Below are 13,210 nucleotides of genomic sequence, written 5' to 3' on the forward strand. Positions count from 1 at the left end.
CTTCATGAGTGCTGTCGACACTGGGGAGCTACAGTTCATTGAGGGAACCATGAATGCCAACATGTACTGTGACATACTGAAGCAGAGCATGATCCCCTCCCCTTCGGAGACTGGGCCATAGGGCAGTATTCCAAGACAACCACTGCTTTGCTAGAAGCTGAGGGTAAAGATGATGGACTGGCCAAGCATGTCTCCAGACCTAAACCCTATTGAGCATCTGTGTTGCATCCTCAAATGGAAGGTGGAGGAGCGCAAGGTCTCTAACATCCCCCAGCTCTGTGATGTTGTCATGGAGGAGTGAAAGAGGACTCCAATGACAACCTGTGAAGCTCTGGTAAACTCCATGTCCAAGAGGGTTAAAGCAATGCTGGAAAATAATGGTGGCCACACAAAATATTGACACTTTGGGCCCAATTTGGACATTTTCACTTAGGGGTGTTCTTACTTTTGTTGCCAGTGGTTTAGACTTTAATGGCTGTGTGTTATTTGTGTTATTTTGAGGGGGCAGCAAATTTACACTGTTATACAAGCTGTATACTCACTACTTTACATTGTAGCACAGTGTAATTTCTTCAGTGTTGTCACATGAAAATATATAATAAAATATTTACAAAAGTGTGAGGTGTGTACTCACTTTTGCGAGATACTGTATATGGTGTCTACCACTATCCTGAAGAATAATCCTCTTATTTTTAGTATATGTGATGGAATAAGATTTAATGTGTTTAACCCTTTTGCTGGCAGGTCTGTACGTTGTATATTACACACAATCCGCTGGCTGCAGCCACCTGAATTGTGTGAGAAAATTACAGGCAGACTCCTGACTGTCAGGTGAGAGCATTCATGCAGCTCTGCTGCCGCCCGATAGTTCACACACACACCTGGTAATGGCGTCACCCCTCTCAGTGCCCGACCATGCTTACCACTTGCCAATCGGTGGATGTCACTTTCGTGTCAAGCTTGCGGTGTCTCTGACTAGCTCAGCAGGGAAATAATGTTTTGTAATGCGATCTAGTGGATAGTAGAGCACAGGGGAGACATGCAGGGTCTTTCAGACCCTGCATATCTCAATAAAGAGAACCTGTCGCAAAAAATAAATAATTGTGGACTTTTTGTCCCCTATGTTATGAAAAAAAGTTAAAGGGTCAATAAAGGAAAAAATCTTTTTAGCTGAAATGACTGTTTACAGGGTATAGAGACATAAAAGTTAACTGATTCCCCTAAAAATGATTAAAATAGATAAAAAAACAATCATATAATGTGACTGCAGTTTAGTTTCATTTTTGCTGTTGTTTCCTGGTTCTCTGATGTACAGATACAAAGAGCCAATAGAGGGCAGTGATGGATTGTAAAACGAAACTGGATTGGTGCTGACACACAGTAATCACACCTCCTTGATTAGTCACCACAGTGAGAAATCTCCCAGTACTGTGGTGATCAGGAAACAGACAACCAGGAAGTGTCCAGAACAGAGAAATTACAGCAACATCAAAGCAAAAACGAACAATGAGGACATGAAACCAGGACTGCAGTAAGGTAAAGGAAGCTATTTAGCTGGAAAAAAAATCCTTTAGTGACCCTTTTAAGTAAAAAAAATGTTTTCATAAAAATAAAGTTACACCCAAGCACATAAACCCCCCCAATTTTTTTAAGGCCCCCCACATATACACACGTACAAATGTAAACACATTTGTCGGAGTGCCTGTGCATGAAAATGTTGATTGTGATACACATGTTACAGTTAGGATACTGCATTGTACAATTAGACAGTAACAGGACAGTTTAATTCAGGGACAATAGTCTAAACTGTGTATGCCTAATTTTTTTTTTTTTTTACATTTATGATGCATTGACATACTGTGCACAAAACTTAAAAAAACTGATGGATAGTAACAGGTGAATGCTCCACTTTATGTACCCTGAACGTAATTAACATAAAAGAAAAGCATTCAAAATAATTGAAACCCAAAATACCACCAGTGAAATAAAAGTCCACAGGGAAGACTAGGACCAAAAAATCATCTTAACCCAAAATAAGATTCCTAGAACAAAAATTAAAACAGATATACTGCCAGATAAATAAAAAACACAAAATGCTACCCCCTGAAACAAAAGCCTATTTTTAAATAGAGCCTTAAAGTATAAAAGTTTGCTGTGGACAGGACAGCAGCCTAGAATAACTGCTGACCTTAAATCAATGTCAACGTTAAATCAAATGTTCAAAAGTCCCCAATATTAAGAATAAAAAGGCATAAATAGGATTGATTGCCCAAAGAGCTATCAAGAATTAAATTATAGTCTGCTAACTGACCCTCAACTCTCTCTCTTTGCGGTTTGCAGATAGCCATATAACAGCTTCCAACTCATTGACACTGCCCTGTACCACCCCATTTGTAGTGAGGGGGTTGTATGAAAAACATTTACCAGCACAGGAAATGGCCCAATATCTTTGTTTCTTTTTGCCCTAGTCACACAGAATGGATGTGCATGCACTTCAGGTAAAATGCAATATGAGTCATTTAAACATACATACCATGGTGTGGCTATGGCTTTATTAAAAGTAGAAAACAGAAAATTACATTTAAATAAAAATAGAATTACATTTGGTTTAGTGCAATAGTTTAATAATACATAAGAGTAGTGCACTTATCAGTATCACATGTTGGTTGTAGGGTTTCTTACACTTGCATCCATCTTGCACTATTAATTGCAATAAATTAAAGTACCATATTTATTTACACGTTTTCTCCCTGAAAACAGAGGGTAAACAGTGCCTGCGTGTTATACACCGATTATATGTTTTACCAACAGGGGGCGGAGATCAGGTGGTCTGTCCTGGGAGCCACCCATTGGTGAATGTGGGGCCATCTGCCCCGCCTCTCCTGGCCCTGGGACAGCGCTGCCTGCATAGTCTAAAATTGAGAAAAAAAAACACTTGCCAGCCCCTTCTCCTACACTGCACCTCCTGTGTCAGTGTCATTGTAAAACAAAGCTTCTAAATATCTCAATAGCTCCGTTTTTTCTGCCTGCTCTCCTCCTCCAAATGTAGCTCTAGATTGGAGGAGGAGAGCGGTCACATGACCATCTATGTAATGTCAGAGGAGAGCAGTCATGTGACCAGGGCAGTGGAAAAAACAGAGCTAACGATGTATATGTAGGGTTCGTTTTACAATGAGTGACACATGGGGAGCAGTGTATAAGGGGCTGGCAGTGATTTTTTCTTAACTGTAGAGTATGCTGACAGTGCTGTCCCAGGAGACTGGGGGTCTCCTGGGAGTGCAGGGGGAAGGGGGCTGTATACTGGATGGGGAGCTGTGAACTGTGTAGGGGGCTGTATACTGGATGGGGGCTGTGCATTGTGCAGAGGGCTGTATACTAGATGGGGGGCTGTGTACTGGATGGGGGGCTGTGCACTGTGCAGGGGAAGGATGGCTGTATACTGTAAAGGGGGCTGTGAAAACATTTTTCCTTAAACTTCCCTCCTAAAATTGGTGTGTGTGTTATATGCCTGTGCGTGTTACACGCCAATAAATACAGGTTAATGACATATTAAAGTTATTGTAAAGTGTCATTTTTTTTAAATAACAAACATGTTTTACTTATCTGCTCTTATCTGTATTAAAAGAAGCCTCAGGGGTAAATTAAATTAATATTATAATGAGGGGTACCTTCATCCTTAAGGTCAATATATGGAGTACTTGAGTCTAAGGTCCCCGAACCAAGGAGTCAAGAAAGGGAATGAGGGGCCAGTTAGAACTATTAGCGGTACCAATAAACAGTTACAGAAGGAAATAAGAAAAAATAAAAATTCATAATTTTTATTAAAAGACATATACAGACAGTTACAGGATAAAAATTGTGACAACCATCCAAAAGCGCCAAAGTTGAGGTCCCCGAAGTGGGAAGACATAACGATGGGTAGGGGGTTGTAACAGTTCTCAACTAGTTTCCCAGATTGAAACCCGCTTCATCAGGAGAGGATCTAGAAGTAATTCAACAGTACATCAGTACTGTATATCAGTACTTATCTGTAGTTGGTTTTGCACAGAGCAGCCTTGATCCTCCTCTTATTGGGTCCCTCTTCTGTGCTTCTGGCCTCTTCCTCCTGTTGAGTGCCCCTATAGCAAGAAGCTTGCTATGGGGGCACCTGAGCTGAACCACAGCTCCCTGTGTCTATTGAGACACGGAGCTGCGGCCCAGCCAGGTCCCCACCTGATTGGCTTACTGATTTTGATTGACAGCACAATCATGCCACTCTGCTATCTTATCCAGTGAGGAGGGGAGTCCTAGGCAGCTTAGACACTCCTGCAACAATGCTGGATATAGATGGGCTCAGGTAAGGATTAGGGGTGCTGCTAAAGAGGGCTGTTGCACACAAAAGTTTTTTTTAAATCTTAATGCATAGAATGCAATAAGATAAGACAACTTCTGCCTTTACAATCCATTTAAATCCTAGTATTTAGAGTTTATGATGGTAATATGTATTTTTAGGTTTTGAGTCCTTAGCAACAAACCATGAATTTCTACCATCCATATTCTGAAAACATAAATCTGAAGGATTATCTACATTTTCAGTGTTTTATGAGACCCATCTCTAATGTTCCATATTTTAAAAAAACATTCTTTGTGTATAGGATGTGTTTTATACTCTACATTCTAAATCACATTATGTATTACATTAAACAAATGCATGCTATATTTACAAATATGCAACAGAAAAGTGAACTAATTAAAAATACACTATGCTTATGTAGCCATGATATGTAGTATTGAAACCAAGCACTAGATGTCGCTGTCTACCAATATTTATATCAAATGAAAGGAAATTCATCTCTCTGTTGTAACTAGCTCTATTTTTTGCTGTAAGAATATCGGCCATGACAGAAGGTCCTTTCCGTAGCATGGATTTTCAATCAGTGTGAATGCCTTATTTCCTGGAAATAATTTTACCTTCAGCATCGGTGAATTTAGGAAATGATCAAAACAAACCTGGATTATCAAGCAAGGAGAAGGTTTGCCATTTTCTTATTACTACAAATGTCTTGGGATGTGGTCCTGAGTCAGCTTCATTACATCATCCCAGAAGAATCAAAACACGGCACCTTTGTTGGAAGAATTGCACAGGATCTGGGACTGGATTTAGGTGAGATTAATTCCAGAATGTTACATATTTCCTCTAGAAATGAGAAGGAATATTTCCAGGTGAATCTGCAGAATGGAATCTTGTTTGTTAAAGAGACAATCGATAGGGAATTCTTATGTCCAAATACACCATTCTGTATTGTTTCTCTGCAGGTCTTTGTAGATAAGCCTGTGCAAATGTATCATGTAGATGTAGAAATAGAAGATATAAATGACAATGGTCCAGTTTTTTCCTCCAATGAATACAACCTTGTGATATCAGAGCTCAGACCTGCAGGATCTCATTTTCCACTAAAGAAAGCTGCAGATCCAGATCTTGGAACAAATTCTATTACAAACTATGAATTCAGTGCCAGTGACTGTTTTACATTAGATTTTCAAAAACACATGAACCAGATCAGATCTTTAGAGCTTGTACTAAAGAAATCTCTAGACAGAGAAAAACAGTCTATTCACAATCTAACACTTATAGCTTATGATGGTGGCAAGCCAAGATTAAGTGGTACAACCCAAGTAATCATTACGGTTGATGATGTTAATGATAATGCTCCTTCTTTTGATCAGCCGTTTTATCAGAGCAGTGTAACAGAAAATGTTGCAAAAGGATTTTTGGTGTTTAAATTAAATGCCACAGATTTGGATCAAGGAAAAAATGGAGAAATATTTTATGAATTCAGCAGCCTGGGAATGGAGGAAATTATTAGAATTTTTAGTGTAGATAAAAACACAGGGGAAATTAGAGTAAAAGGTGAGATTGACTTTGAAGCAGCAAATATGTATGAAATTCAGATTGATGCTATTGATAATGGGGAACACCCAATGATTGGACATTGCAAAGTTCTAGTGACTGTTATAGATGTTAATGACAATCCTCCAGAGATGGTAGTAACATCGTTGTCCGTTCCCGTGCCAGAGGATTCTCCCCAAGGGACAACAGTTGCTATCATTAATATACTTGATAGGGATTCAGGAGCCAATGGAAAAGTAAACTGCTATATTTCTGACAGTGCACCTTTTAAAATTAATCAAGCTATTATGGGAGTATATGCTATGACCGTGAATGGGGCCTTGGATCGTGAAAGGAAAGATGAATATGAAGTTGTCGTAACTGCAAGAGATGAAGGTTCTCCTTCTCTATCAGCTTCAAAAATTCTTAAAATTATTATAAGTGATGTGAATGATAATTCCCCCCATTTTTTTCAGCCAGTTGACACAATTTTTATCAAGGAAAACAATCCACCGGGTACTCTAGTCTATACAGCAGCTGCCTCAGACCTGGATATAGAGCAGAACTCTTTTATCACTTACTCAATTGTTGACAACACAATTGATGGAATCCCCATATCATCCTACATCTCCATGAATCCAGAGAATGGGAAGGTATTTGCTTTAGTTTCATTTGATCATGAACAAGTCCCACACTTCCAATGTCTCATTAAAGCAATTGATGCTGGTTTACCTCCCCTCAATTCAAACCTTACATTAAATATTTTCATTGAAGATATAAATGATAATGTCCCTTTTTTCTCTCCACTTTATTCTGAAATGACAATTAAAACTCCAAAGTCAGCAAAATCTGGACATCTGGTAGCTAAAGTAAAAGCGCTAGATCTTGACTCTGGATACAATGCTTTGATATCATATACTTTTAAAGAGTTTACTGGAAAAACAGCATTTGTCATAGCTAAAGAAACTGGAGAAATAAATTTAAAACGTGCATTAACAGATTTGGACAATGATGAATACAGGTTTAACATTGTGGCCCAGGACCATGGAGAGCCAGTTATGACAGCTGTGACACAAATCATCATTATTTTGGTGGAATCCGGAGAGGAGGCTCACTTTGACAACCCTGAGTCCAAAGATAGTTTGGAGGAGTTTTCTGATACAAATGTTTACCTTGTTGTTGCTATTTGCATAATCTCAAGTATATTCCTTATCACTTTAATCGCATTTACTGTGATAAGATGGCAAAAATACAGGGATGAAGTCAATGAACTGAAGGAAAATTACAGGATCTGCTCTAATACTGGAGGTAGTTGGGTATATTCACAGCAAACACAATACAGAGTATGTTCAAATTCACTCCAAGGCAAGAATGACTTAATAGTGTTTACTCCAAATTCCTCTCAAACTCCAAGTCATGAAGAACAAACAAATCAACAAGGGGCTGTACTTAATTCCTCATATAAGGTAAGGCTTAATGTATATAAAAAGCATAATATTACAAAACAAAGGGCAAACACAACGTTAGGTGTAAAGTTTTTGCTAGTAACAAATCACACAATGAGAGAAGCACAACTGAAAACAAATCAAATATAACAATAAAAACAGTAAACTGGTAAAAAAAAAAAAAAAAAACATTGCAAATATTTCACACTGATATTAAAATTCTTTAAATATTTGATGCAATAAAAAAATAATCATCATCAACAATTCTGTTAATCCAATAATTTACAATATTTTTATTTTTTATAATATTATATTTTTTTTATATATATATGCATCCAAATGCAAATGTTTAATGTGATATTAGTAGTTATAATAATTATAATTGAAGTGTACCACCAAAAGTCTGGTATATATAAAATGACTTAATCCTAAACAAGGCACATGTTTTTTTGTAGTCTAAAACACACCTAGGTTATAAACGTTTGTGTATATATTAAAGGTGTTTAGGTGTTTTGGGGATAAAGATGAGAATGAGAACAATTGTATACATGCAGTGTATTTTACAATTAGCTACACATAGTCTTCTGAATTCTTAACATAGAATTTGACTCCATTTACCACCCAATAGCTCACTATAATAATGTATGCATCGATTCAACTCAGTTTGTAATGAACAATACAGTTTTTAGACTTGATATTAATTTCCATTCCTTCATAATATTTTCCTGCTATAAAACAGCTGACCACTTTCACCAAACTAGAAACATATATTAGAGAATGAGTTACATTTCGTACACAAACTCTATGATATATTAGAGAATGAGTTACATTTCGTACACAAACTCTATGTTCTGAATGTCACACTTTTGCTAAAATCGACTTAAAATCAAACTATTTATAAAAAATTAGGTTAAAGAGTTGTAAAGACAAAAATATTTTCCTCTTAATTTAAAGTCTGACAGTAGCTGATAAAGTAAAAAGTAATGTTTTGCATTATAACTAGTTTGATACCTGTTGAAATCGAGCCGTTTTATTCACCTCCAGCACTCCTGAATCGTTATTCTCACTGACTTCCTGATTTGCAGTGCACATTCATTCTTGCTACATCACGGCCTAATGGGAGCTACAGTTCCCATTAGGCTTAGCCTCCATGCCTGTGAGGGATAAGAGAGCATCTTCACGCAGGGCTGTAGTCATAGGGAGGGGGTGAGCACATTCTGCTTTCCACCATGCAAAACGGCTCAGATGCTGGTGGAAAGCAAGAAGAGGAGAGACAGGAAATGGCATTTTCAAACCTGGATTACTGTATTTTGGAGGTCAAAAGGAAAAATGAGGGAAGTAATATTTAAATGCTCTAGCTTACAGCAATCAATTGATCTAATAAAAAATGAACCTTTAGTGTTCCTTTAAGTTAGAACTCTAGTGGAATATTACTATCTGAGTAATATTCCTAAAACTTTGAAATTAATACAAATTTTGATGCAGCTTGATTTGTTGTAGCTGTTGATGACACTGTAAAATTATACTTATATTTTATTCAAATTATAATTTAGCGAGTAAAAAGTCCATAAGACATTTTTTTTCAAATAAAAAATCATGTATTATAAGGCAATGGTTCCATAAGGATACATTGTTGACTTGTTTGATAGAGGAAGATATTTTTTTTTTAATATTGCATTTTACTGCTAAACCTTTGACAGGCATACACAATTGATGTTTTTTGTACTTGATTTATTTCTTGTTACCCTTCTACATGTCTCGGCTACTCTAAAAAATGTGTAAGTTGCTATCATTTAAATACTTAATTAATTACTAAATGTTTATTTTTACTTTTTTTACATTGCTAATTTGCACATCGACCTTTAAAATGCTAAACTTTTTGCTTTAAATTAGTTAAATGCAGCTTTAGTTCATCTGTTCAGTTTTGCATTTGCTATTTTAGCGTAACATATGTTATTTAAGGTATTCGTATCTATCTACAATTAACAGCTATAATGTATTAAAGTTTCACATACAAAGCAAGGCCATCATTTTGAAGGGCAAACTTTAAAAAATTGCTTTTATCTTTTAAATAATATTGCAGAATATATAACAACTTTCATTCAAATCTATTACTAGTTCCGAAATTGTGGTGACACTAGCAGACATTTCATGTTGACAGAATCCCCTATACGTAGTATTTACTGTTATAATGTATAATAGTCCTAGCATGTAGTACTATATTGTAATAGTTAATAGATTTTTTCTAGAATAAGCAATGATTGGGTAACTGTTAAGTTGATCCAGTGTCTATTTCAATCATGTTCAAAAATTTTTGTTTTAAATTTTCTCTGAAAATGCAAAAAATGGCATGTGCTTGAAAGCAGATTTATTTAGCTACCTAAAAAATGACTACTTTACTTGCTCACCTTTGAAAATGATTTGCTACAAATTAAAAACGTCTTATTTTGTGCATATTTTCTATTGGTAGTTATAATGTTCCAACAGTTTAGTTTACTAACTGTATTTAGAGCTTAATATATATTTTTGTAATTTCATTTTGTGATTTTGCAACTTAATAAAAAAAAATATATAAATGTATTAATAATCTATATATATATATATATATATATAAATAAACATATAGATATACACCTTGGGCCGGATTCAGGTAGCCCAGCGTAATGATGTGCGGGCGTATTTAAATTAATGGTGACCCCACGCCATTCGTGAAAGAATCCCAGTGTGCATGCTCGAAATTCCGCCGCAAATCGTCATTGCTTTTGACGTAAACGTAAATTACGTCCAGCCCTATTCGCGAACGACTTACGCAAACGACGTAAAAAATTCTAAATTCAAGGCGGGAATGATGCCCATACTTAACATTGCGTACGCCTCATAAGGAGCAACCTTACGCCGAAAAAGCCTAACGTAAACGACGTAAAAAAATAGTGCCGGGCTTGCGTAAATTTGTGAATTGGCATATTCTACGCCGAAAACGACAGAAGCGCCACCTAGCGGCCAGCGTAAATATGCACCCTAAGATACGACGGTGTAAGAGACTTACGCCAGTCGGATCTTAGGATAATGTCGGCGTATCTTGCTTTCTGAATACAGAAAGAAGATACGCCGGAGCAGCTTTGAATTTACGCAGCGTATCTATAGATACGCCGGCGTAAATCCTTGCTGAATCTGGCCCCTTGTATTTGTCTATATACTTTGCTCTATTTGCATCTGCCCTGGCATGGTGGCCAGGCACTATAGCATTATGTATAAGTTCTGGGGACAACCAAGTACCGGTAGGCATGCTTGCCTTAAGGGAAAGGGGGCTGTTATAGGTGAAGCACACAGTAGCTAGTTATAGTATCTGACCACCTGCGTTGGGGTAGATGTGACACTAACATTTAGAATTGAACAGATCTCTTCAAGCATTCCTCTAGGGCAGGGCAAATAATTATAAATACATTTTACAATTTTAAGTGACTTTAAGTTAGGTGACATTAGGCTAAAATGTCACTGAATGATAAACATATAGGGCCAGATTCAGATACAATTACGTTGCTCCACGGCAGCTTAACGTATCGGATTTACGTTACACTGCCGCAGGTTTACAGCGTAAGTGCCTGATTATCAAAACTCTTACCTGTAAACTTGCGGAGGTGTAACGTAAATGCGCTCGGCGCAAGCCCGCCCAATTCAAATGGGGCGGGCACCATTTAAATTAGGCGCGTTCCCGCGCCGAACGTACTGCGCATGCTCCGTCGGGTAAATTACCCGACGTGCATTGCGCTAAATGACGTCGCACGGACGTCATTTGTTTAGACGTTAACGTAAATGTCGTCCAGCGCCATTCACGGACGACTTACGCAAACGACGTGGTTTTTAAAATTTCGATGCGGGAACGACGGCCATACTTAACATGGCTTAGAACAACTAAGGCTCAGCCCTAATTTTACACAGCGTAACTCGACGGAAACAACGTAAAGTTAGATCGACGGGCAGCGCGGATGTTCGGGGATCGCCGTAACTAGTCATTTGCATATTCTACGCCGACCGCAATGGCCTCGCCACCTAGCGGCCGGCCTAGAATTGCATCCTTAAGATACGACAGTGTAATTCAATTACACCTGACGGATCTTAGGGCTAGCTATGCGTAACTGATTCTATGAATCAGTCGCATAGTTAGGACGGCCGTAACACAGAGATACGACGGCGTATCAGGAGATACACCGTCGTATCTCTTCTGTGAATCTGGCCCATAGTATTTATATATTTTGTGCTTTGGGGTATGTTCTTTCTCTTTATTATTATTTTTATATGAAAAGTTTTCTTTTCTTTACTTTTGAATGAATCCCGAATAGGAAGTGAAGGGATTAGATATTTAGCTGGCCTTGAAATGTATTAGTCTTTCCGGACTGCTATTTTCATGCTGCTGCTCTTATTTCCTCCCTTTAAACAAGGAATTTAATTGGAAATACCTGAAACCTTTTTTTATTTGATAAAATAATTATATTAGGATATATATTTACATGTCTGCTGCTGATAAGGCTTTTTTTTTCAGTAAATAGAAATTAACATTTATAGGGAACATACTTAACTCAAGATGTTTTGTAAGATCTTTTTTTTTTCAAAAAAGCAAGTTTATTGATCAAAATTTGACACATACAGTCCAAAGTACCACAATCGTATCCAATATAGCAGATACAGACATGGCCATAAACAATACAGCATTGTAATTAAACAGGAATCAACATACTGAGAGGTCATACAAACCGCAACCAATCACCACACCACCCCCTGGCCCCCTAGCTCAAGAGTCTGTCCATGATTAGGTCATCCGGGGCAAGCCCCGGTGTTCCCAACCACAGGTCCCATAGCTTTTCAAATTTTCCAGAACATCCCCTATGTTGGTATATAACCTTCTCCATCCTCAGTGCATTACCAAGTGCAGTGGTCCATTCCCTGACTGTGGGGGGCACCTCAGATTTCCAATGCTGCACGATCAGTTTTCTGGCCATAAAAAGGGCCCTAATGAGGTTCCCATTCCAGCTTGTCTAAAAGATTCAGGAGACACTGCTTAGGATCTAATGGGATCGAAACCTGGAATACTGCGTTTAGTGTGTCTGTCACCCCCTTCCAATAGGCATGCAACTTGGGGCAGCGCCAAAGCATATGTATCAAATCCCCATGGTCCTTTTTACATCTAGGCACAAGTCGATGTGGGCCGCAATCCCATAGCATACCATCTGTGGGGCGTGTAGTATACTCTTAGGAGTGTATATAATTGCGTCATGCACTGTGTCACATTCAGGGAACAAATGGTAACCGACTGCAGGGCCTCCTCCCACTGCTCCTCGTCCAGGGGTCCTACATCAACCTCCAACTTCCTTCTAACTGTCAGGGGATGTTTTGTGAGATATTTACGAAGCAGTGTACTATAGCTCTGGGAAATAAAACCCTTAGATAAGCTGCGAAAGGATTGGAAGGAAGTCCACATGCCATTCCGAGGCCCTGGATTGGGCAACAAATGCGTGCCTAAGCTGCATGTAGTAGAAGAGCATGCTAGCTGGTAACTGATATGCATCCCTCAGAGTCTCAAAAGGCAATAAACCACCACTCCCCAGAAGTTTTGTGAGATCTTAATGCATGGTTGCAAAAATCTGGATTAATGGACCAGAACAAACAAAAAAACACCACAAAACATGGCACATGCAAAAGTTTACTTTTCCAGTCAGTTACAATTTAGTTACAACTCTTTGGCCTTCAACATTTTTTATTTTATTCTTCCATAAGTTTAATAAACACATTTTAAAACAATCTGAGAAACAGTTCTATATTATCCCTCTGCAGATTATAATAGATTATCCTAGATTAGTCAGGGCAGATGCATCATGCAGATATTGAAATAGAACAGATA

The 13,210-nt window shown here is 37.9% G+C and overlaps 1 protein-coding gene across 1 annotated transcript in view; it reads left to right on the plus strand.

Annotated features, from left to right (window-relative positions):
* The first annotated feature begins 4,849 nt into the window (after positions 1-4,849).
* LOC120932468 (protocadherin alpha-C2-like) overlaps positions 4,850-13,210 on the plus strand; it is a 385,799-nt gene continuing 377,438 nt past the window's right edge. The window contains exon 1 of the mRNA XM_040344839.1: positions 4,850-7,335. Within this exon, the coding sequence (XP_040200773.1) occupies positions 4,975-7,335 (2,361 nt within the window). The 5' untranslated portion in view covers positions 4,850-4,974. The remainder of the gene's footprint in view (positions 7,336-13,210) is intronic.

The sequence above is a fragment of the Rana temporaria genome, chromosome 3 (genome assembly GCF_905171775.1).
Source record: "Rana temporaria chromosome 3, aRanTem1.1, whole genome shotgun sequence".
Classification (NCBI taxonomy): domain Eukaryota; kingdom Metazoa; phylum Chordata; class Amphibia; order Anura; family Ranidae; genus Rana; species Rana temporaria.